Source organism: Amblyraja radiata, chromosome 10 (assembly GCF_010909765.2).
Source record: "Amblyraja radiata isolate CabotCenter1 chromosome 10, sAmbRad1.1.pri, whole genome shotgun sequence".
Classification (NCBI taxonomy): Eukaryota; Metazoa; Chordata; class Chondrichthyes; order Rajiformes; family Rajidae; genus Amblyraja; species Amblyraja radiata.
In genome coordinates, this window is record NC_045965.1 from 16,098,258 (window position 1) to 16,125,205 (window position 26,948).

General features: G+C 39.8%; 1 protein-coding gene across 2 annotated transcripts in view; it reads left to right on the forward strand.

Annotated features, from left to right (window-relative positions):
• hmcn1 (hemicentin 1) overlaps positions 1-26,948 on the forward strand; it is a 402,484-nt gene that overhangs the window by 278,505 nt on the left and 97,031 nt on the right. For both annotated transcript variants that reach the window (XM_033028175.1, XM_033028176.1), the window contains exons 60-66: positions 6,661-6,863; positions 8,711-8,792; positions 12,102-12,233; positions 16,205-16,354; positions 18,487-18,646; positions 19,635-19,759; positions 22,834-23,017. In XM_033028175.1, the coding sequence (XP_032884066.1) occupies positions 6,661-6,863; positions 8,711-8,792; positions 12,102-12,233; positions 16,205-16,354; positions 18,487-18,646; positions 19,635-19,759; positions 22,834-23,017 (1,036 nt within the window). The remainder of the gene's footprint in view (positions 1-6,660; positions 6,864-8,710; positions 8,793-12,101; positions 12,234-16,204; positions 16,355-18,486; positions 18,647-19,634; positions 19,760-22,833; positions 23,018-26,948) is intronic.

The window sequence follows — 26,948 nt, forward strand, 5'->3', positions numbered from 1 at the left end:
CGCAGTGCAAGTGGTTTACATGGTCTTCAAAACCTCAATACGTCAATAGTACTCTAGATCTATGACAAGGCCCCCATGGTAAACTGATCGAGAAAAGTAGGACCCATAAGATCCAAGGCAAATTGGTAAAATGGATCCAAAATGGTCTTGGCAATAGGACACAGATGGTAGAAGGTTGTAAATACCTGTGACAGGTGCTAAGGTGTTTGTAATATCTGTGAATGAACAAAGCTACAGTCAAATCTGTTACTGAAAATCTATTTTTCAACTGTTGCCTCTCTGCAAGAATTCTGATCAAGGGGACGCAGTCTTAATTTTACAGCTAGGCTATTTTGAAATGGAATCTGTAATGCCCTGTCCTAAAAATCCAGATACCATGTTACTGGAGCAATTGACGTTTCTTTGGAAAGATTTCTATGATTTCTGTGCACAATGGCACAGCGGTAGAGTTGCTGCCTTAGAATGCCACACACCCTAGTTTCATCCTGACTACAGGTGCTGTCTGTATGGCATTTACACATTCTTTCTGGACTGCGTGGGTTTTCTTCTGGTGCTCGGGTTTCCTCCCACATTCCAAAGGCGTGCAGATTTGTAAGTTAATTGGCTTCTGTAAATTGAGAGTGTAGGATAGAACTAGTGTACAGGGTGATTGTAGGTTGACATGGACTCGATGGACCGAAGGGGCTGTTTCCATGCTGCACCTCTATATTGAACTAAACAATTATCTATTCACTTTTATTTATTCATCACTTTACAATCTATGTGTAATTGGCACCCAATCCAAAATATCTAAGTGTGTGTAAAATTAGCATTATAATTTCCTGCATACAAAAATATCACTGTAAAATATCTGCTAGTTCTGCGAGACACTGTTCCCATTCATAACATGACCAAATTTGTAGGCAACCATGTCCTGCTTTTACTAAGCACAAAGTTAATAATAATCAAAGTAATTGAGTTTGTAGACTAAACATGCATCTGCAAAATTCAGCAGGAGGTTTAACTATCATGGCCTTGTTTAAAACCTGCTTCCTTTAATCTTTCTTTTCTCCCACTAAACAGCCTTTAAACCCTATCGAACCATCATTCTGCTTTGCCCAATTTCCTCACTGATTACAACCATGGTGTTTTGTACCAGTGGACTAAAACAACTAAATCTTTCTTGAAACTACTATTTATATTAAGTTTGGTTAATCGATTGTGAACTACTAACTAGCAGTTTTATTTTAATACACTCAAACTTCTAGTCATCTCCTATAACTATTAAGACTGGGGTCTAAATGATATTTAACACAAAAAAAAAAACTCAGCTTGGCCAGCAATTAGTTTCAATGATTTTCAATAATGTCAAATCTTTCCTCATAATTTTTCTTACAAATTTTGATAAATACTAATATTATATTAGTTATTTACATATATACATTAATAATGCATTGAATCTGTTGCTTAATTGTGACATAGAGAATTAAACATTTGTGATTTTAGACGTGTATCCAAAACAATATTGTTACTGAGTTATTGGAATATGAGGATTTTTAAATAGATTTTTTATTTTACTTTATGGCCCACACAAACACTATAATGACAGCTATCCCACACGTCTGGTTTGTAAAGCAGAAATAACACCTTATGGTTTTAATATCAGCCTGTAATAGAATATAATGCATCTGGTTGTGGAGCCGGAATAATGAAGTGAAGCTCGATTTGCTTTTTCTACAAACTGTTGACAATCTGCATACGACTGGCTCAATTCCAGCTCTTGTCAGCAGGCCTGCCTTAATCCAAATAAACACCATTTGGTTAGAAATGCACTTTCTAAATAATTAAAGTTGTAAATTATCAGATGCGTTGTTAAGGTAACGGGAAGGTAATTCTATGATCACCGACTGAACACTCAGAGAAATACATTTTGAGACATTGTACATATATGGTCCAGCTCTTTGTTTTCATGTTTATTTCTTCTCTGTAAACTTGGAATATGGTTTGAATTAGAATGTCACATCATGAAAATCTTTAACACATATTTACGAACTGAGTACTGTTAAAACATTCCTACAGATTGTCAGTTGTGTTAGGAGCCCCTTGGTTTCATGTAGACAACCCGTTGTAGGCTATCCTAGAGGGGAAGTTAGCCTCTGCCATCTAATCTGTCAGCATGTTCATCTATTTTAAAGATGCTAATTTGTCATGTTTAATGAGAATACAGCAGCTGGGAAATAAATCTCTTCAAGAAATACATTTCTTCCCACATCAGTACTACGTCGCTGATGCCCTGGTCCAAGTTCTTGACTGCAACCTGAGGAAATGGCCCCTTGGAATCGATCGTATCATTGATTCAGAACCTTATATTTTTTAATGAGTTCACTTTTATTCATGTAATGTACAAAGCGTTAAGACCCATCCTACTCAATCCTGTCTCCAGAGGATTATGATTAGACGTGGGGAACAACCTATGTTGCACCATTTCCATGCAAAGTATCTTTAGTTTAGTTTAGAGATACAACGCGGTAACAGGCCCTTCGGCCCACTGAGTCCGCACCGACCAACGATCCCCGCACATTAACACACACTAGGGATTATTTACACTTATACCAAGTCAATTAACCTACAAACCTGTACGTCTTTGGTATGTGGGAGGATATCGAAGATCTTGGAGAAAACCCACACGGTCACAGGGATCGGGTGGCGCCGCTCGCCGCAGCCTCGCCAGCGGTTTGTCTGTCATTTCGACATTTTTTGTTTTTTTAATATGTCTAAATGTGTGTGTTAATGTATCTCTGTATGTTTTTAAGTGGGGGTGGTGGGGGGGGAAAAGGGGAAACCGGTTCCAGTTACTTACCTCGGCGGAGTGCGACTTTTCTCCTAGTCGCATTTTCGCCCCCCTCCCTCGCGGCCTAACAACTTGGATTGGAGTGGCCTTTCCCGGAGAGTGGCCCAGAGCTTCAGCAGCAGGCGGGGCGCGGATTACCATCGTGGAGCCAGAATAAAGGCTCCGACCGCCAGCCTGCTGACTTTAACATCGTGAAGCCGCGGTCTGCGGAGCTTCTAGCAGCAGGCGTGGAGCGGAGCCAGGGATCCCTTGGCGGGGATCACCGGAGAAGAGCACCAGCCTGCGGCCTATAACATCGAGAAGCCGCGGTTTCCGGTATGAAAGTGGCCGATTCGGGCACTCCAAGCCGCAAAGTGTATTCCATCCATCCCGACGTCGGAGCTTCGATCATCCTGATGATAGGGCTTGCACATTGGGCCGTCCGTAGCGGCGACTGTGGTGGGTCAAGGCCCCAAACATGGGTGAACAAAAGGAGGAAGACTGACTGACCGTTATTGCCTTCCATCACAGTGGTGGATGTTCATGTTAAGTTTTATTGTTCTTTTAATTGTGTTGTGTTCTTTTACTTGTATGGCTGCATGGTAACTCAAATATCACTGTACCTTAATTGGTGCATGTGACAATAAATGTGAATCTGAAATCTGAATCTGAGAACAGACAGTACCCGTAGTCAGGATTGAACCAGGGTCTCTGGCACTGTAAGCGCTGTAAAGCAGCAGCTCGACCGCTGCAGCACCGTGCAGTTAGGATTTCTCAGTTTTGATATCCTAAACTACACACTGCATGCAGAATATCCAGTTGCATATTCACTGTTGTGTCCAACCCCGAAAACAGTGAAGGCCAGAATACTGTTTAACTTTCCAACAGCTTATCATGCGTGCATGGCAACTTCCTGCATTTCAGAAGGTTGTATATCTTTGGAAATCCCCATCTTTAAGAACTGTGGGTCTATTGTCATGCAGTATATTTAAGCCCAAGACTGATAAAGGGCCTGTCCCACCAGCATGTGATAGCATGCGTCTAGCGCGACCAAACGTGGTCGCTTGACGCGCACAGCCTCGCGGGGCCGGTCCCACTTCGATCGGCGGCGGCGTATAGAGTTGTGCGGGGCTGGCCCCGACAACGCGCGGGGCTCCCAAAAATCTTGCACTGTCCGAAAATCCCGCGCAACAACGGCCTGTCGGCCCGCAGCCGCATTGAGGCCGTACACAGCGCCTCGACGGGCGTATGCAAGATCTTGATGGCGTGCGCGTGCCGTTGCGTGATGACGTCACCGCCCGACGCCATGCGACGTCCAAATTCAGTCGGACCGCCTCCTGCCCAGATGATTGGTGAGTATGATGTCGGGACCAGCCCCGCACAACTCCATACGGCTCCGCGGTTCGAATTGGGACCGGCCCCGCGAGGCCATACGCCTCAAGCGACCACGTTTGGTCGCGCTAGACGCATGAAATCGCATGCTGGTGGGACGCCCTTAAGTGTTTTGAATACTGAGTGCCTTGAGGTGATTAGGGAACTAGAGAGATTTGACTAAAGTTTGAGGTATTACAGCAGACTCAAGGGGATTTATGGCCTCCTGCTTCTTCTATTTCTAGTCCTTTGTTGTCTTTTCTCCAGTGAGCTGCTTGGGGTATTTTTGATGTTAGCATTTCATTGTGAATGGAAGTTGTTGTTGTCTTCCCTTCTGACTGACAACTATTGGAAACAAAGCATTACATATGAATGTTACAACATTTTGAGATTTTAAAAATCAAGCCTGTAATTTATCCCATCAGATAAAGCATAAAAATAACTTTAATTTGATACCTAACTCACTTTCATATCTTCAGTGTTAAAAATGTTATGGCCATTTTCATACTCAGAAATTAGCATCTCGTTCCCTATTGCTTTTCCATTGACTTAACACAAAAGCTGTGATCGAGGAGAGTCAAAAGCCCATAACTTTCTTAAAAATTAAGAGTACTGAATGAAATTTAAAGTTATTATAGATTGAAGCATTCTGAAACAAATATGAAATATCTTACTTGGATGACCTGAAATTAAAGCATGTAATTAGTTAGTTACCTAATTGTAGCTAATTACAAAATTGACCGTTGTGACGGAAATAGTAATAAACACCCAGACTGTCTTGAAAATTCAAAAATGTGATTTTCTCAAGATCAGAACTTTAATATTATTGTATTATATGCTGTAAGTCCGTAACAGATAGGTAAATAAATTACAATTTCTAGTAATAGATCAAGTCTTTATGGAGAAGATCAGTTGCTAGCTGGTACATTGGCATTTCATAATCAGTAGCATCATCATACTCCTCAGATTGTAACCAATAAGCAACTCTGAATACCTCAACTTTTTTATTTTGGCATTGTAAACCACAGGTTTTTGCTCTTCAAACCGCACATGACATGCCTTTCTGCTCACTACTTTCCCATTAAGAATGTCTTGTAAATCATCACATTTGGAGCAGTCCAAATTTGGATAATGTGAGTGCTGTCTAGGTCAGTCTCTTTTGCTGGGCATTTGGATTGACAATTTAGCATTTCTTCTTCGGAGACATCTGTTTAAAATGCAAAGAACAAAAAAACACTGAACAGCATTAACAAAACAAATTATTATTTGCAGTTTTAGAAAAAAAGGTAGAAATGATAAAGTTAAACACTAATACAAATCGTAAATACCCAACAAATATTCATCAGTTTCATCAAATTAATTAAATTCATCTAATCAATTAAATTCATCTAAATTCAATTACTAGATCTAAACATCTATCCATTTCTTAAGAAAAGGCTAATTTGTTTAAATAGCCTAAGTATCCAAATAACAAACTGCAAGATCCCAATCACACGCATTCACAATATAACATGATTTTTAAATCTCACTTTGTCATGAATTTATATGCCAAATGGAAAGAATTTAATGTTTAATTCCCATAAATTAATCCAGAAACATCCACTCTCAAAATAAAATCATTATTTTTTGCACAATACATCTGACTAAAACTGTTGTGGATATTTAGTGTGAAAATATTGATCATGGATAGACAATAACACAGAATATAGACGATTTAGATGCTCTTATGACATGATTGTGCAAAAATAAATAATGATTTTGATCATCTTGAGAGTGGATGTTTCTAGAATGTGATCGATTGGAATATTGTCGTTGCCGTAAATTTTAAGCCCATATCGGCAGGCAAGACATTTGACGATTCATATGGGGCCTAAATAACATTTTCGCATCATAAGATTAAAATAAAGTCACACCAAAAAGCAATAATATGTTGAATAAACGACATACCTTTTGTTTCGTCCTGATATTGCGATCCGTGATGTTGAAGGCAGTGAAGGCTTTTTTAGTCGTGTTTAAGTTTAATACAGCGGCAATGGTACAGCAATTTTTTTTTTTTAAACGCCGAACGGAAGAGCAAACAATTTTTCTTCTTCAGCTAGCAGCCCAAGGAAATCCCTCTCCAACAACTAATACAAACCTGCATTTTAATCCCCAAAGCCTCCGGAATCGCACGCACAGGCAGTGGCAGATTTGTAGCGCCGCTGATGGTAGGTTTTGTAACAACGCTACATTACATTGTCTATCACTACTTCTACTTGGGTATCCTCCAGCATGGATCTCAATAGAAAAATACAGGACGTTGCAGTTTCCATATTGCTCTTGGAGTCTGATATAGTACCTTCCACCAACATGTGTGAATCTGCATTAGGCAATGACATGATTGAAAGCTTGTATGTAAATTATCACCATCCAAGCTCTTTTGAGGTGCAGTGCAGCTAATATCACATTCAGCTATCTTCAAGGCTTTGTTTTTCTTATAGTTCCACCAACTATTAAGGATGGGCCAGGGGATTCCCCACACTCGGTCAGTGTCCGCACTGGGAGTACAGCCATGCTGGAGTGTGAATCAAATGCAGTACCACCACCCATCGTCACCTGGTTTAAGAATGGCCGGCCAGTTATCCAGTCCAGCAACATTCGAATTCTGGCCAATGGCCAAACTCTGGAGATCACAAATGCTGAGGTAAGGCTTTTCAAAGTTAAACATGAGCAGAATGTGCATCAAGGGCTCACAGTCTAAACTTTGGAAGATATCACATCCCATCATCATTTAGACTCATTATCTTGGATGGATAATATCTAATTTTTTGATAGAAAATGTCTGTTTTTCTACCAAAATTAAATCTGAGTGGAAACCTTTTTCCTACTACAAAAGCAATAGGTATAAAAAATCATAGGGTCACAGAACAAGGAAATGAGCCTTTGTGCCTTCAGCCAATTGTGTGTGGGCTCACCATTTGCAACATTCTAACACTAAACTCATGCTATTCACCCTAAACATTAAAGTGTTCTACAGGAAGCCACTTTCAGTGGGAGAAATGATCAGCTAATTTAATTCAATTGTATTGATTGAGGGCTAAATGTCAGACAGAGAGAACTACCCTATTTATTAACCTCTGTTTAACATTTCATCCAAAACACATAGGCTAGTAATAGAGTTGCATTTAAAGAATTAGGCACAATACCCAACTGCTTCCCAAATGTATATCTAGCATATGACCACATTTCTGCCGCAGATACTGTGTCTGCTGTGGTCAGCCTGGGACACCTACCCAATATCCTAGTTACGAGATGTTACCTTGACCTTGACGTGATTGGAAATAAGTTTTGTTTAATTAGAAAATATTTTTCTTTCATTTCTCAATTACACAGATTCCAGTCAGAAAGTAAACTGAGATAATTGAGGCCAATTGTAATTATTCTTTTTCATGCCTTCAATTACTAGGTGTCAAACCCATTTAACCGCACCCCAGTCATAATCAATATCTGCACGTCTCAGCAGAATGACATAGATGCAATTATTTTAAAGTGTTATTTTCAGTTTTGCTGTACTCTCCAATAATGTTGGACTTAAGGATGCTTCAAAAAGAAGTCGCCCTTATTTAAGTCCCTCCTCTCTCAGAATAAAGTTCACTCCATAATTAAAAAGCCACTACTGAAGCTAAATTTTCAAAAGTTGCATATTTAAAGACGTGCATTCCTGCAATTTAATTAGTGTGCCATTAATAACAAAATAAATCAGGCATTCTCCTTTTGGCTTCCATTTGATGATGAGTGGGATGTTTTTAACTTGCATTTAATACTCACAGAAAACTACAATGTATTTTTGTGAGTCAAGGAAGTCAGGATGGAAAATGCATAAACTGAGAGAAAACTTGAAATGCAATTTAAAATGTAACTAAAACACAATTATTGAAAAATGGAAAATTAAATCTGTGAACTTCACCAGACAGATTCAAATGAATGCAGGCATGGTCACTAAGCCTACAGTTGCCATGTAAAAGCTAGAACTTTATTTGTATCAATTTCCATATACAGAAGAACTTCCTGGCATAAATTCTAAATTTGATTTTTTCTGATTCGATCCTTTAACTTCGAATACTTTAATTTCCATTTTTTAGATTTTAACACATTTTTTAGATGCACTGTATACTACAGCATTAACAGATTAACTAAATTATGATTAACTTTCGGATTAACTAAATATGTATGGATGAATTTATAGATATAAGCAATCCTTCAAGTCAGCTTTCCAACTGTAGTGCCATTCCAGTAATATAAATTTAATTTGTATTATTGGAATAACAAAACATTAAATTCATATTACTGGAATAACAGTACAGTTGGAAAGCCAACTTGAAGAAATATACCTGTTCTTTTATTTATGATTGAATAAAGTATTGCATTGTTAAATTAGTTACCAATTTGAGCGTGCATTGCCCTTTTAATAATAAGTAATGTAAATTAATAATTTTTATTAAACTATTATTTTCAGTAGTTCTTTTGAAGATTTCTGACTTATGTTCACAGATTTCAGACACAGGCCAGTATGTCTGTAAGGCCACAAATATTGCTGGGCAAGTGGATAAGAATTTCCACCTCAATGTACACGGTAAGTTTGTTTAGAAGTAGACTTTGTGGGGATATGGAGTATATAGCTATTCAAGTTTATTTTTAAATGAAGGAATGAAGTAAGCTGGAAATGTCCTCTTCCCAGATGCAAATATTGGAGTTTGTTGTCAATTGGTGTTAGTCGTATGAAGTTTCAAGAGCAGAAATATATCTTTGGCAGTTTTGGATAATCTATGCCTTATATGCTTCTGCAGAGATTCAGTTTTAGATTCAGTATCAAACTTTATATCTACAACTAATCTGAAATCAAAGCAAAACATTTTAGAAATGCTCAGCAGAAATAGTCAGAATTTCAGGTTGATGACGTTTAATTGAAACTGGGAAAAGTTAGAAATAAAATATTTTTAAGTTGCGGAGAAAGAGAGAGACAGTCGGAGAGAAGGACGGGAAAGGTCTGTGAAAGGGTGAAGATGATGAGAGACTGGGGGACACAATTGCTGGCTGCAAGAGCATGGAAAAGGCCATGATGAATGGAGGGAAAATAAAATATTGTATATATTCAGTAAGCCGGGAAACACATTCGTTGACCGATCATCAGAGCATTTAATTCTGATGGAAAATTGTCGAGCCAAAACATTAACTTTATTTCTCTCTCCACAGTTACTGCCTAACCTGCTGATTTATTTTTGGCACTGTTTTTATATTGTATTTCCAGCATCTACATTTTATTTTATTTTTTGGTATATGAGAGGAATATCTAAGATCAAACAGAAAACAAACAAGATGTTTGAATTCTAAAATTACTGGAGGAACAAAGAGATGAAAATTGTATGCTGAAAATGTGGGATGGAAAACATTTTTAAGATATCTAATGTGTTAACTATAACAACTTGGATGAAAAATAATTGTTGTTTAATTATTCTCAGATTTGTACAGCTGCAGGTATCCTTATCGCTGATCCTTGCCTCACATTTCTTCCCATAAACTACAGATTATCTTGACAGATGCCGCAATGCCCACCTCAATTTTCTGCAATATATATATACCCTTGTTATATTTTAATTCACTCTCCATCATTGAAAATCTTATTCTTCCCTAAACAAACCAACTGTCTGTTCTTCCACCGTGGCTGCAAAGTCTCACTACTTCCATGCACAAAAAATGAAATTGTTGGGCAGACTTCACAAGGAATTGAATACATTGAAGCGTGTTTCAAACAAACATCAAAGTTGGAAGTCAAACCTAACATTTATTTAACGTGTTTTTTTCCAACACCAGTACTTCCAATGACACAGCACTCTGAGTAGTAATTGGAGCTCAATAATATACAAGCCATTTCCAGTTCTTCCCTGAAGAAAAAATAAACCTTGCATGATTTTGGTCATCCCAAAGCAGATAAACAAACAAATAGGCACGTGGCCAGGCCCCATAAACTGGATAGAGATCTGGCCCAATAATCTGTTCGTCTCTTTAGGTAACGCAGTTCCCCAGGTCTCAGTGAACTATCGGCACTTCATATAGCAGTAGAGCAGGAGCCCAACCCTCCAGTTTTACCTCTTGTAGACGATAGCACATTCGTTTATTGAACCATTGTGAACCTGAAAACTTTTCATTAAGTGATGTTTCATAATGGGTGGCACAGCAGCAGTGGTAGAGTTGCTGCCTTACAGTCCTGTATTCAATTCTGACAACGGGTGCTGTCTGCAGGGAGTTTGTGTGTACTCCATTGACTGCAAGGTTTTCTCCGGGTGCTCCAGTTTCCTCCCACACCCCAAAGACATACAGGTTTGTAGGTTAATTGACTTTGGCAAAAATTATAAATTGTCCCTAATGTGTAGGATAATGTTAGTGTACGGGGGTGCTCACTGGTCGCCCAAGGTCCTCTTCCCGCACTGTATCTCTAAGGTTTAATGTAAAGTCTAAAGTATAAAGAGCTGGGTAAAATCCATTTTGGGTGTTTCTATGTTGTATGTTTATTTGCACAGAGAGTTGCATGCTATTCATTATTACAAAAAATATGTTTGTAAATTGCAGATACATAACCTAGAGAGTTAATGTTGTTATAGCAAAAAGTTCAGCTAAACTGTTTGTAAATCATATAACTTAACTCCAGCAGTGCAAGATTTCCTCAGTAGTATTCCTCCTGTATAATACACTCAAATTCCAATAGGATTGCTTCAACTCCTGAGCTCGACATTACAAATTCTGAGCTCAGATGTCTTGAATGAGCAACATTCCAACTTAAGAACATGTTGTGCTGCCACTGGCAAGGCCAGCATTTAATTACTCTCCTTGCTCAGCATCCACATTCTCCAAGTCCTGAGACAAATCTCTGCATATGTGAAGTGGACACGAGAGAAGTAATGTGTTTGACACAAAAAGCTGGAGTAACTCAGCGGGACAGTCAGCATCTCTGGAGAGAAGGAATGAGTGACATTTCTGGTCGAGACCCTTCTTACTAAGTCTAAATATGTTAGTAAGCCGATGCATTTTATCAAATTTATGAATTAAATTGTAAAATCTCAAGAGCTAACATTGGATTTTTTTTTCCCGGCACTTCAAATGGTGAAGTGGTTCAGTGCCAGAACTAGGGCATGGAAATAATTCTTTCTTTGAAGCTATTTGTAAAAGTAATGTTATCCATTGCCATTATTATTTCTCCAAAGGAGCTATTCATTCCATGTGCTCCAAACAGAACTTTTATTGGACACATTTGAAGGACATCATTGTCGTTGTCATTCTTTTTTCAGTCTTTTGAAAATATAAAGTGTATTTAATCCTGCCAAAGTATGTCAGCAGAGCATAAAATCATACACAATTTTATACTGCTTTCCCCATTAAAACGGCTGTTGCTATCTTTTTGAAGAAGAACCCCTGAGTTGTCAAGATATCTCTAACTTTATTCAGTGAACACCACAGATCAATCCTACCGCTGTATTAAATTAGCTGCTTTCAATGCTTGCAGTTCTCTCATCCCCTCCAGATTTAATAGGATGAAACAAAAGCAGCTCAAACGTGCATGTGTGCGTGCGTGTATGCTTGCGTGTGCTTGCGTGTGTGAGTGACAAAGTATGTTTTCACAGCGGTAACCACCTTCATGTGTAGATGTTTCACCTCCAGTGCAGTTTTATGTCAAACTGTATTACAGCAATAGAATTGTCATTCACAGTCTTAAGTATCTCTTTATAAAATGCAAAAGCCAAGAAGCAAGATTAAAAAACAAGTTTGCAAAACTTGGCCATTTTCCAATACAGCCTGATAAGTTGGAAGCTTTGTTACACTCAGCATTTGCCAGGAAAAACATGAAGATGTAATTATATGGCGTTTAACTGTTCTATTTCTCATGCAGTCCCACCCAGAATTGAAGGCCGGGCAGAGGAAAACGTCAGTGAGATCATTAACAATCCTGTCACTTTTGCCTGCGATGCTACTGGCATTCCTCCACCGACGTTATCTTGGCTGAAGAATGGGAGAACCATTGGTAAGATGCTGCTGCAACCTTGGCACTTTTAGTTAATGTTGTTGCTCGCATTAAAATGGGTAGATAACGCCACCTGGTGGTATAATTTAAATACCAACACAAATAGAACATTATCCGAACAAGAGGAATTATCTTACCTAATTCCAGTATATCTAGTAAATGTCCGTGCGTAATTTAACAGATTTTAATTATTTCACTTTTTTGGAATGTTAAAAATAGTTTCCATGTAAATCTCTGCTAAAATGTTTAAAGGGCCTGTCCCACGTACGGGATTTTTTCGGCGACTTGCTGGCACCCGTCGTAGTCTCAGCAGGTTGCCGAAAATGTTTAAGATGTTGAAAATCCAGCTGCGACCAGAAAGAGTCGTACCTTTTTGTCGGTTTCCCTGTGTAATACCGCAATTTACGACCTTCACGGAGCCATTAAGAATGTCAAGAGGGAATTCTGCACAAACCCGGAGACTTGAGGAAATGACATGCATACCCAGTAGATTGTGGCAAGGCTTGCACACTTGTAACCACGGGCTACAAAGCAACAGTGGGCAGTGTCAATGGCAGCATTAGGTCCCTCCCCAATGAGCTCAATGCGTTCTTCACCCACTTTGAACAGACAATCAGTGGTGGAATGTTACCCCTCCCGCCAATGTCAGGTGCATCTATACCAAGGGTTACTGTGGCAGACGAAACATCATCCTTGAGAGCGAATCCACAGAAAATAACTGGTCTGGATGGAGACCCTGGCTATGTCATCCTCATCTTCAACCTCTCACTACTCCATTCTGTGGTCCCCACTTGCGTCAAAAAGACCACTATCATCCTAGTGTGGAGGAAAAGCAAGATAGCGTGCCTTAATGTCTACCATCCAGTGGCTCTGACATCTGCCATCATGAATTACAGCGAGAAACTGGTGATGGTACACATTAACTCTAACCTCCCAGACAACCTTGATCCTCTGCAGTTTGCTTAGCATTGCCACAGTCCCACAGCAGATTTCATCTCCTTGTCCCTAAACTCATCTTTGGAACACCTAGACAACAAGGACTACTACGTTAGACTTCTAATTATCGACTATCTCTCTGTCTGGGTTTGTAGGTTATTTTGCTTCGGTAAATTGTTCCGAGTGCATAGGATAGTGCTGGTATATGGGGTGATCGCTGGTCGACAAGGACTCGGTGGGCCGAAGGGCCCGTTTCCATGTTGTATCTCTAAAGTCTAAAGACTACAAGAACTTGCAGAGAGTTGTAGATGTAGTCCAGTCTATCATAAGGACCAGACTTCTCACTATTGACTCCATCTACACTTCACAAAAACAGTCAACAAAATCAAAATCTTGTCCCACCCTGGTCATTGCTTTTTCTCCCTGCTCTCGTCTGGCATTAGAACAACTGGAACAGCTTCTGCCCCTCTATTATCAGAAACATAGAAAAACATAGAAAAATAGTTGCAGGAGTAGGCCATTCGGCCCTTCGAGCCAGCACCGCCATTCAATATGATCATGGATGATCATCCAAAATCAGTACCGTGTTCCTGCTTTTTCCCCATATCCCTTGATTCCTTAAGCCCGAAGAGCTAAATCTCTCTTGAAAACATCCAGTGAATTGGCCTCCACTGCCCTCTGTGGCAGAGAATTCCACAGATTCACAACTCTCTGGGTGAAGACGTTTTTCCTCATCTCAGTCCTAAATGGCCTACCCCTTATTCTTAAACTGTGACCCCGGTTCTGAACTCCCCCAACATCGGGAACATTTTTCCTGCATCTAGCCTGCATCCTTTAAGAATTTTATATGTTTCTATAAGATCCCCTCTCATCCTTTATGTTTCTATAAGATCCCTTCTCATCCTTAGGCTTCTGAACGACTCTTCCATGAGCTACTGACCGATTCTCCTCTACCCATTGAGGACATTAGACTTTATCTATGGAACTGATGTTCTACAATGCGGAGAACAATATTCTGCTCTCAGAATCTTTCCCTTTGTTCTATCTATTGAACTTGAGTTTCACTGATTCTATGTGTAGTGTATCTGATCTATTTGGATAGCATGCAAAACAAAGCTTTTCACTGTACCTTGGTACCTGTGACAATAATAAACCTAAACCTAGTTTGCCAGGGAGATCTCAAGGTCACGGAAGGAGTTTGTGATTGTTGAGCTTCTGCTGTTGGAATAAGTCACACACAATGATTAAGATCCAAAGACTTTATTAGCGTTACAGCATAGGTAACTTCAATCTTAGCACATAACTCAAAAGTGAGAGAGAAAGGGCAGAGAGGCTTTCTGTTAAACAAGTGGGCGTAGCTACAAAGTATGACTCACAACATGAGTGACACTGATCTGCAGTGATGCCTTTGGGGAGCCTGTATCCTACCTGCTCCTGTGGTCTGAAGGAAAAGCATCAGGAGCTTTCTCTTGCTGAGTGAAGAGTTTGGGTGTTCTCCTTGATCCAGCAGTGCACAGCAAACTGTGAGATGTAGCAGAGATAAGCTGCAGCAGGAAGCTTAGTGTCTCTGTGGATGCAAATGTGACACTGACCTCCATGGGCACAAAGCAGTCAAGGCAGTGGTGAGATTTGATAGTGGAACACAGGTCAAAGTGAGGACAAATGGTGCAGTTTGATTGTTAGCCCTTTAAACAGCAACTAAAAATAATAACTTACTAAAACTGATAATCCAGTGATCAAATAAGAATGGCTGCTTTCCAAACTAGTGAAGTTGAAAATCTCACTGAAGAGTTTGTTTTTCACTGATCATTTGAGTGAGTTTTACAGAAGAATAACATGCTTAGCAGAATGAATACCTTGCTGAAATATGTGAATAATTTCTCCAAGGAACCTTGGGCATTGTGCTCAGTCATGGTTAACCTGAACTCTACGGCATTGCATGTTTTATTTTTTAAATGGGCTAATGATGGGCTAAATATTTCCCCAATATTTTAGTTCTGATGAATGGTCATCAAGCTGATTGGTTCATGCTGTTGCTCTCTCGACAGCTGCTGCCTGGTCAGCAGAGTATTTTAAATATTTTCCACTTTTATTTGTTTGCTGTAAAATTGGTTTGCATGTGCTATTTACATTATTCTATAATGTTTTAAATGCTATAAAGTAAAACATGCAGAATTAAGTGCTTAATAACTACTATTCTCTTTAAAACTAATAATACCCTTTGACTAAGATTATATTTGATTTTTGATTCTTGGTTGATTTTATACGATTGCTTGCACATTTACAATACATACACTTTTTTATGTTTAGAAATTCTTTTTTTTAATTTAAAAAAAAATTAGAAGTAAGTACAATAATATGGTACCATAGGTACCTAGTATATATTGGCATGTTACAATTCATGTACAGCTTCTTCTTATTTTTATTTTAGCAATAAAAAGGAGACAGAAAAAGAATAGAAAAGAAGTGTGTGATATCAGAAAGTGAGAAAAGGAAAATGAGAAAAGAAATAAAATAAAGAGAAAAGAAGCAGAGGTAGAAAGCAGAAGAATAAAGGAGAGATAGCTATTTGTTATTCTTGACCACCATTCACCCAGTCCTGAAACAGATCTTTTCTACGTTTGTATTGCACCATATGCTTCTAAGAAGTCGACAAATGGAGACCAAATCCTTTGGAATTGGTCTACTTTGTCTGTTAGGAGGAATCGCATGTTTAGAAATTCTGCTCAATATATTTCAAGTAAATCATGCAAGCTGGATTTAGATTGAAAATCATTAGGGGGCAAAATAATTTATTATTATTTAACTCTGAGTCAAAATTAACTATTTTCATTTTAAGATCAACAAATGAGGAAGTTTGTGGCGTTTACTTCTCCTCAAACTATGAGCAGCTTCAACAGAATCAGTAGACTTCAATATACTATGAATATGAGTTGTTTGAATATTCAGTTTCCTAATATTTTGCTAAAATGGATAATGGGTTTCAGCAAGAGAAACTGTGGAAGAATTTTCTATTGTGTTTCCTTTTGCTTCAGAAAATGCTGATTCCTTGGAGATGCACGTTCTGTCTGGCGGCAGCAAACTGCAAATTGTTCGCTCTCAGCTTGCAGACAGCGGCTCCTACACGTGTGTGGCAAGAAACGTGCAGGGGGTGGCTCAGAAAACCTACATCCTGACAATTCAAGGTGCGCAAGAGCCAAGTCTCCTGAGTATTTTTCCTGCTGCTTTGGACTTATCTTTAGGTCATCACATCAGTCTGGTTGCTCGATCAGAATCGGTTTGCTCAGTGGAAAACATAAGTAGAAAGAACGTCAAAGACAGTCATGTAAGCAGGCACAGGCACAGGCAAAACAATACATATGTAAACAATCCTAACTTTTCAGATCTTTCTCTTGTTAACATCAATGAATGGTAAACACAGAAAGGTGTCAGATTAAATAAAAAAGATCATGTTCTGTCACAATTCATGGCTGAGTCACTTTATTACCTTACCCTCGTAATCATTTTCATCCAATCATTAACGCTCAGCTGAACCTCAAACACCACATCTCACCACCGTCAGGATCTACTGTCACTACTTCTGCAGCATCAGCAGACATCATCCTTGCTCCACAGCCTCCACCTCGACTGACATTACGTCCAGTTTCTCCAGTGCTACTTTCGCTAGCCAACCTCCATCTTACCCTAAAAAAAACCCAGCACTATACGATTCCACTAACTGCATCTTATTAAACTCTTCAACCATTGTACTCCTCAAATTATTTGCTCAAATTTAAAAAAAATTAAAAAGAGTCTTCCTGAGCAACCTTGTGTCCTGAACTCCAAAACTCATCCCAAACTTTCACCTCTAACCTCAGACTTTCCCCTCTCCATCTTCATCTTCATCTTTGGAGTCTCCTTTGTAAGTGCTGGAATGCACTTAAGAATCCAGGTAAAAATTTGGCTGCTTACCTTGCCTTAAATTATCTATCTATATTTAAAACTGTGTGTGTGTCTGGCTGTGTGTGTTTCTGCCTGTCTTGTGGGTGCCACATTCGGCCTTTGATTCCATGCTACGCCAGCACTCTGTCATTAAACTCTGTTATTTTTTCCATGTCGCTAGCTCATTCATTTTACATCCGATTTTGCACTCCTCAAAACTTTTTTTCTTTTTATGTACCCATTTTTTAATAAAACCATACACCCCCCCCCCCACTCACTCATTTTGTCGCCTCCTGCTGGCCAGCGACCATAACGGCTGTTGACGCCCGCCTCTCGCCTCAAAGACGCCATTTAAAAACAGCCGCACTGCTGAGTGCTGGAATCTTATGTTCGGGAACGGCTTGAGTTGTAGGACCACGTCTCCCGTGGGGGCTACGGGTAGGCAACGGGTGCGTTGGGGGAGCAGACCCAACGGGTCTGCACTTGTCTTACTTAAATCTGCTACTGCATGGCATTTATTTGGTACAGTATGCTTATGTTAACAATGTTGCACATAGGAGTGTATTTGTGTTGATTCTGTGGCCATTTAAAAGAGGAAGAACACAATTTTCAGTACAATTACTAGTCCATGAATATAACTTTTCTCCTAAAAAAATTATTAATGTGATTATCTAATGTAATGACCAGGGCTGAGTAATAAAGGGAGGAAGCAAGGCATAATTTGGCTGACTTCAATAGGAAGAAACTCACAGTGTAAAATAAGCAGCTGTATTGCTCAAATAATTATTTTATAACCTGAGCCTCACCAATTCAATCCAGTCCAGAACTCCAGTTAAAATGCTTTAATTATTTTACATAAAATGGCTAACAAGAAAATGATAAACTCAAGAGCATGAAATAGTGATAAGAAAATCTACTGATAAAAAAATAACTGAATGTAATATTTTTATATTGCAAATGCATTTATATTTATTGTAAAGCTAAAATAAACCAGATGGCTTCATAACTCATCATCACAGAGAGAATGGAGACAATTGAGCAGAGGGCCAATGTGGAGCAGCAGCTGTAACCAAATAAAGATCACATAAAATAACTGATGCAGAAATTGCTTATAGTCCAAGTCAAAGAAGGTTTGCTGGAGAATCCCAGTAAGCAGAGGAGCAACTAAGTACCTTAATGTAAAGGGAAGTAAATTGGGGTTAAGAAAATAAGTGAAGTCCATGAAGTTGCGATCTTGCATAAGGTACCTGATCTATTGAAGGTACTGTTTCTAAAAACACCATAATTTCATTCCATTTGCTTTTGGGGATTTTATTAAGATTTATATTTCTGAACCTATAATTCCATGTAGGATTACTTGCTCTCTACAAAGATTTTTCTGGCTGTTGTGTTACAGTCCCGCCGAGTATTTCTGGTTCCGAGATGTCCAGTGAAGTCAGTGTTCTACTGGGTGAGAGTGTGAAGCTGTTTTGTGATGCTGATGGCATTCCCAGACCTTCAGTGCAGTGGCTTAAAGACGGCAAACCTCTTAATGATGCTGATGTTAAACGAGTAAGGTAACTTTGGATCTTTAATCTTTGTTTGTGCCTTTCAAAATTGTGGAGGTAGTTATCAAACGCTTTAACCTACATTTTGTGTCTAAACATATAATATAAATTGTATTTACAGGCCCCACCCCTCGCAAGTTAATGTTTTCTACACATATCTTGTTTCTTTTCATTGCCATTCATGTATTTCCATCCTTCAACTTAATCAGAAATGTCAACAGCCTGAGATGAGGTGCAATACTTCATCCCTTGAAGCCCGGCACAGTTACATTCTCAATTAAATAAGGTACGATGGAGGCCCAGAACAGATTAAAGCTTCATTTTAATGTGTTCCAGCGGTTGGTCAAAGAGCTCAAATAACATTGTGTGAGATTCTGTGGCACATGATTGTTGACAATCTCAGTAAGCCTAACAATCTGGTGTCAACTATCACTTAATCAGAGTTGTGAATCTCACAATAACCATGAAATACTAACCAATATTCATTTAACATCAAATAGCTTCCATTTGTTTCCAGCACCAGAGGTGACAGTAATTTTCATTATCTTGCCTGTGTCCACACTCTGTCCTGCCTCTCCTCACTTCCAGCTTTCTCACCCCCCCCCCCCCCCCCACACACACACACACACACACACACACATAATCAGTCCTAAAATGGGTCCTGACCAAGATGTCACCCATCCACATTCTCCAGAAATGCTGCCTGCCCGCTGAGTTGCTCCTTTTGTACATTTAAACTTGTTTTCTATGGATTTTGAACAGGAAAGCCTTTTGTAAAACATTGCGGAATGAGATTCTTTCAATATTCTCTCAATCTCCTGCCATGAGTCAGGCAAGAAACCAGAGAAGTTGTGTAAACAACTGCCAAAGTGGTTTCCACTGCAGTAATTACAGGGGAGGTCGGGCATAGCCATGCAAAACATTTCATGTTGTGTGCTTTACTGCAGATAAACTTGCTGTTGTGATTTATAAATGTGTTGTGGTTCTGTTCTTCCAGAGTGAGTCCAGATGGCAGCACCCTCCACATTAATGGGACAGTGACTTCAGATGTTGGTAAATACACTTGTGTGGCCACCAACTCTGCCGGTGAGGAAGATCGCATTTTCAACCTCAATGTTTATGGTGAGTAATGGAAATGACAAACTTATAACTTCCATAAATCTCTACTGTTTGTTAAAAAAAAAGGCAGAGAGAGGAGACAAGGTTTCCAGGTTGCTAAAATAAGTAATGTTGTGGCAACATGCAGATGAGCCCAAGTTCAATGCTGGTCTGAACTGGGTTCACTGACCCCACCCACGGCAGTGACTGTGCTGCTTTCAGGGGTCTCGTAGTCCTCCGTACCAATGGGAAAAGTCACACTTTCCACTAGTGTAGCAGCTTTTCATACTATTTACAAATATCTATAATGACCTCAAAGTAAGCATGGTAAACTATAGCAGGTAAAACATGTGTAAACATCTGACAGTTTAGGCTGAGTTGGTGCTTTCATCAAGACATTGAAAAGTCTCTCAGCTATTCTTTAAACAATCATAATTACAAGTATAAGCATTCAGAGACTTGCTCCAGAAGTCGATTGAGAAACTACATCGCCTGAAAAAGTGCAACACAGAAACAGACCCTTCAGTAATGGCATATTTTTTAACGCCGTGAGATTATGTGGATCATATGCAGAGAAAGGGGAGAAAGGTGTTTGAGATCATGCAGGTGAATTTGAGGGTAGTTAGTGGTGAAGTTAATAAAGTCTATGAGCTCTGCACGGGTGCAGGACGTAGCTCCGTTCCAGTCATCAATGTAAAGAAAGAGTTGGGGAATAGGGCCAGTGAATGCCTAGAAGAAGGACTATTCGACGTGCCTAACCAAATATCTGCAGCTCATGTGAGTGCCCATGTCTACCTTTGACTTGGAGAAAGAGAGAGGAGTCAAAGGAGAATCTATGTGTAAGATTTTGTTCTCCACCATTGATAGATTACTAAACTCTGCTTCAACCCCTGATTTTTTTAAGCCAAGCTTCTGCTGAAAAATGTGAACTGTTTGCTGATTATTTTAAAGATAAGACGATCAGAGCTGGCATCCCTTTAGATTCTACTGCCCTCTGCTGCCGACCTAGCAAGTTTTTAGCAGTTTATGCAGTTTTGTTCTTACAATTATAAACAACTCCTTTGAGACTGGGATTTTCCCAGATGCTTATAAAACTGCTGCCGTAAAGCCTCTGTTAAAGAAACCAAATTTAGACAGTGGGCTACTGAGTAATTACAGATCCATATCAAATTTACCCTTTATCAGCAAGGTGCTGGAGGAAGTGGTATTTAACCAAATACAACACTTTCTGAATCAACATTTTTTTTAGAGAAATTTCTTGTTTCAGACCAAATTACAGCACTGAGACTGCCCTGATAAAAATAGTCAGTGACCTTAGCATTAGCACTGACGAGGCCAAAGTCTCCGTGCTGATCCTCTTAGACCTCGCAGCAGCCTTTGACACCATAGATCACAGTATTCTTCTAGATCGCCTAGGAAACTGGGTCGGCCTGTCAGATCAGGTACTAAGTTGGTTCCAATCAGATATAAGTGGAAGGAAGTACTTTGTTAGCCTTGGGGACTATGTGTCACAGCTGCATGATATACACTTGGTGTAGCACAAGGTAGCTGCCTCGGTCCGTTACTCTTTTCCTTGTATATGCTTCAGCTAGGAGGAGTTATCAGACAGCATAATGTACATTTTCTAAGTTATGCCGATGACACTCAGTTATACCTCACTGTCGAACCCACTGATGCAAAGGCCTTAAGTTATTTGATCTCCTGCCTATTTTCCTTTAAAAAATGGATGAATGCTAACTTTCTTAAACTCAAAAATGACAAAACTGAAATTTCATTACTTGGATCAAAACCCAAGAGAGAGATGTCACTCGGTAAACTGGGAAATCTGACTGCTTATGTCAAACAAGAACTTACAAGCCTGGGGGTAAAAATTGACAATTATCTTAATTTTAAATCTCACATAAATAAGGCTACAAAGTACGCTTTCTATCACTTCAGATATATTGCTAAATAACGGCCTTTCTTAACTCAACATGACTGTAAAAACCTCATACATGCTTTCATATCACACAGACATGATTACTGTAATGCCTTATTTACCGGTCTGCCTTCAAAATCCACCAACAAGTTACAGCTCATTCAAAATACCGCAGCCCGGCTTTTAATAAATACCAAGAAAAGGGAACATATCACCCCAGTATTATATCCTCTTCATTGGCTCCCTGTGAGATCCAGGATAAACTATAAAGTCCTCCTTGTCTATGAACCCCCAAGTGGCTTAGGAGCAGCATATTTTACAGAGTTCCTCCTTCTCTATGCCCCCACTCGAGCGCTGAGGTCTTCTGATGCCGGCCTGTTAGCCTCTCAATGCCGCGGCAATAAGAAAATTGGTGAAGCAGCCTTTTTCAATTACGCCCCCAAGCTGTGGAATACCCTACCCAGGGCTATGAGAGACAGCCACTCATTAACATTTTTAAACAGCAGATAAAAACTTATCTTTTCAATCAAGCTTTTAACTGACTTTAATTTTTCTGATGACATTGCAAAAATTACCTTTATTCTCTTGAATTTATCTCAGCATGCCCTTCAGCAACTTGTGTGCTCATATAGTATATGGGACTCTGTATTTGACCTCAGTGCTTTTGTTTTTTGTCCTTTTACCCTCTCAATTTTTTCTTGGTTTTTTTAATTTTATATTTTTATATAAATCTGTGCTGTTTATGTTATTAACTGTCTATGTCCTTACTGATTGAAATTGTATTTTTGTTTAGACGTGGGTTTTTGTGAAAAGCACTTTTGGGTTGCATTCAAATGTAAGAAAATTACTATACAAATAAAGTTATTATTATTATAGTATTATTATTATTATTATTATGTGTCTAACAATCAATTTAGCTTGACACAATTAAAATAAATACTTGGCTTTTTATTTTTAGTAATGAACAATATTAATATATTATAACCTGTTGCATTTACTTTTTTAGGCTATCTTGTTACATTTATTCATAGTATTTATTCAATCAAATATTCAAATATGTAGAAAATAATATTTTGGTTTTCAATAACTTTATTGTACGATATGGGGATTCCAAATGGACTATGTATAAAATAGTAAGTCACAAATATTTCCTAATATGTCAATATTATTCCTGCTTCAGTTCCACCAACTATTCATGGTAATCAGGAAGAGAACCTGGAACTCACAACTATATTGGACAACTCTATTAACATTGAGTGCATGGCTACTGGCTCCCCTCCTCCACAGCTGAACTGGTTAAAGAATGGGCTTCCTCTGCCCATTTCATCTCAGATCCGACTGCTCTCTGCTGGCAAAGTTCTGAGGTTGGTTGTCAAAGAGCCAATTTTCTTTAACTTTTTTTATGTGTAAACCGCAGGGTCAATGCCCATTTGGTGCAAAATATTGAAGCTACTCAGAGCCAAATCAAGGTCAGTTAAAAGAGGATGGCTAAGGTTGTGCCATTTCTGACTTTTTAGATTTGAGGAAGATAATCCAAGAAAGCTTGAATTGGAGGCAGTGCATTGAGTCGTGATTTACTCTGAGGATGCTGAGAGGCAGAAGGTGTATCAAAATATGTTAAGAATTAGCAAATGGGCATTTGGAGTTGCTTCCTGGGTTTAGTACCTGTAGTTCTGATATAACACCCGTTTCCTTGTCTTGGATTGGAAATAACACAAATGGTCGATACGTGCGGACAGGGACACCGGAGCGAGCGGTAAGCAGAAAGGTGGGGGGCTTTTACTGCTCGTCAATAACAAGTGGTGTAACCCTAATCACGCTACTATCAAAGAACGGATATGCAACAAGGACATTGAACTCTTAGCGGTTAGGTTTAAGACCTTATTACCTACCCAGGGAGTTCACTGTGGTGGTAGCCATTGTTGTTTATATTCCTCCATCTGCCAAGGCGGAAGTCGCGTGTGACGTGCTGCACACCACTATAGCGGGACTCCAGTCCAAGTACCCAGAGGCGTTCATTGTTGTATCGGGAGATTATAACCATGTCTGTCTCTCTAAGACTTTGCCCACCTTTAAACAGTATATTGACTGTACAACCAGAGGTGATAAAACGCTGGATCTCTTGTATGCAAATGTCAAAAATGCATACAAATGTACTGCACTGCCCCCTCTTGGTCGATCAGACCACGACATGCTACATCTCTCTCCCTCCTACACACCAGCTGCCAAGAGGTTGCCTGTCACCATCAGAACATCAAGAGACTGGTATCCTGAGGCAGATGAAGCCCTGAGGTATTGTTTTGAGACAACAGATTGGGATGCGTTCTGTGAGGAGTATGGGGAAGACATTGACGGCCTAACAGAATGCATTACCCATTACATCAATTTCTGTTATGATGACATCATGCCACCCAGGGTAATTCGTTGCTACCCCAATAACAAACCCTGGATTACCAGCAGCCTGAAGGCCTTACTAAATGAGAAGAAAAAGGCTTTCAGGGAGGGCGACAGGAATAAAATCAAAGAACTTCAAAAGGAACTGAAGGTGAGGATTAAGGAGGGGAAAGAAGCCTATAGGTTCAAATTAGAACGACAGCTGCAGCAAGATGGTGTGAAGCAGGTATGGGCTGGAATGCGAAAGATCACGGGCATGAAGCAGAACGGTGGTACACTGCCTGATGGTGAACAGGGTCTGGCTGATGATCTGAATAGATTCTTCAACAGATTCGACGGCTCCACACCACCCCAGCCTCCCCCACCTGGTCTGCTGACCATTGCTGCTTCCTCTCCACCTCCCATCCCTCTCTCCATCACTCCTGAGATGTCACCTGTACGGAGTCCCCTCTTTCCACCTCCCACTCCACCGGCAGCCCCACCCATGACTCTTTATACTGCTCAGGTCAAGGTGATGCTGGACAGACTGAAGCCAGGGAAGGCAGTGGGGCCTGATGACACCAGCCCAAGGCTACTGAAGACTTGCTCTTCAGAGCTGTGTGGTATTTTAACACACCTGTTCAACCTGAGCTTACGTCTACAGAGGGTTCCAAGGCTGTGGAAAACATCTTGCCTGGTACCTGTTCCAAAGAAGACCCATCCCACTCTCTACAATGACTACAGACCAGTAGCGCTCACTTCTCACATAATGAAGACATTTGAGAGACTTGTCCTTTCCTACATCAGGACTAGTGTGTCAAATCACATGGATCCTTTACAGTTTGCATATCAGCCTAACATCAGTGTCGATGATGCCCTCATTTACATGCTGCAGAGGGTGTACACACATTTGGACACTACTGATGCATCTGTAAGGATTACTTTTTTTGACTTTTCAAGCGCCTTCAACACTATTCAGCCCCGACTGCTAGGGGAGAAGATGGAGAAGATGAAAGTGGATCCATCACTGGTACTGTGGTGTTTGGATTACCTTTCCCTCAGACCACAGTACGTGCGCCTACAGAACAGTGTCTCGGGCACCATCTTGAGCAGCACAGGGGCTCCACAAGGAACTGTGCTGGCTCCGTTCCTGTTTACCATCTACACAGCGGATCTCCAATGGAACACCAACAGCTGCTTTTTGCAGAAGTTTTCGGATGATACAGCTGTTGTCGGCCTCATTAAAGGGGGCAATGAGGAGGAATACAGAGACATTATAAGTAACTTTGTGGAGTGGAGCGCACACAATAATCTCCATCTCAACACCAAAAAAACAAAGGAGATAGTGGTGGACTTTAGGAGGGGGAGGAGGAGGACTCAAGCAACGCCGATCACCATTAAGGGCACTGAGGTGGAGGTGGTTGCTAATCACAGGTACCTTGGGGTGCAGCTTGACAGTGAGCTGAACTGGAAGTGTCATATGGAGGCGGTGTACAGGAGGGGACAAAGCCGACTGTATTTTTTAAGGAGGCTGAGGTCTTTTAATATCTGCCAACCCCTACTGTGCAGTGTCTACCATTCAGTGGTGGCCAGTGCTCTGTTCTTTGCTGTGGCCTGTTGGGGAGATGGCGCCCGTATAGCGGATAAAAACAGATTGGACAAACTAATCAGGAAGGCCGGCTCAGTGGTCGGGGCTGAGCAACGAACGGTCCAGCAGGTGGCAGAGGCCAGAACTCTAAATAAACTAGGTTCCATAATGACAAACCCCACTCACCCACTCCATGCCCTGAAGGTGATCAAGAGCAGCATCTTCAGCCAGAGGCTGATTGCACCAATGTGCAAAACGGAGAGATACAGGAAGTCCTGTTTACCAGCTGCTATAAGACTTTATAATGAGCATAAATAACTGCACTTTTTTTAAATTAATTGTATTTTTACTTGTATTTTAACGTATTTTAACTTGTTATGTATGAAAGCGTGGTGTTATGTTTGTCTTGAAGCTGTCGTGGCACTGTAATTTCCTGAAAAGGATTATTAAAGGAATAATCTAATCTGATGAACTAATGGACACAATCTGCATTAAGCAGGCCAAATTGGTTGTAATGCGATTTCAATCAGGAACTAGAGAACCACTTAAAAGTTACTTTGGAAGTTGACAAGTAGAAAAAAGGCTGCCCTGTTTCTATTCGCTGTGGTAATGACACCATTATACCATAAGAAGCCATCTGACGGCCAATGGATGCCCATTGAAATTGACAAGTAATCACATCCATTGACATGTGTGCAATGAAAATTTATTAAATGATGTAACATACAGCCTTTAATATTTTTAGCTTGCAGTAACATTAAAATAAACAGTAACATTTACAGTATGTACAGTAAAATAAACATTGCTACGGAAAAGACCTTTAGTTTTGAAAATCCTGCAAGAACAATAACTTTGTTTTTGCAAGTCTGAAACTCTAGTCCCTAACCCTCTTTCCCCCATTGACGCAATTGACTTTATAAGGTGATTTTCTATAGTGAAGTGTCTTTAGGAACCCAGCTATGGCAGCAGAAACATCTATATCTCACCTTGCATTCAGGCTGCATTCCCAGGACTAATGGAAAGAGGTTATCATATTTTGGTGTTCACACCACATTCCCAGTAAAGCAGTAACAAGCCCAAGCAGTTGTCATTTTTAAAGTACAGGTTTGTTTATCTGTACGATATCATATCAGAACCTACAATAAATCAGCACTCTGTTGGTTAGGACCAGGCAGAGTGTAGGTGCGTGGCAAGTCCAGTCAATTGAAGTACCATTTTGCATTTAGGTTTTTTATTCTTCATCACAAATAATAAGAATATAGAATTTCATGTAAAAATAAAATCCTCCAAAGATGTGGAAAGAAGGCAGCATCTAAAAGCAAAAAGAAAGATCT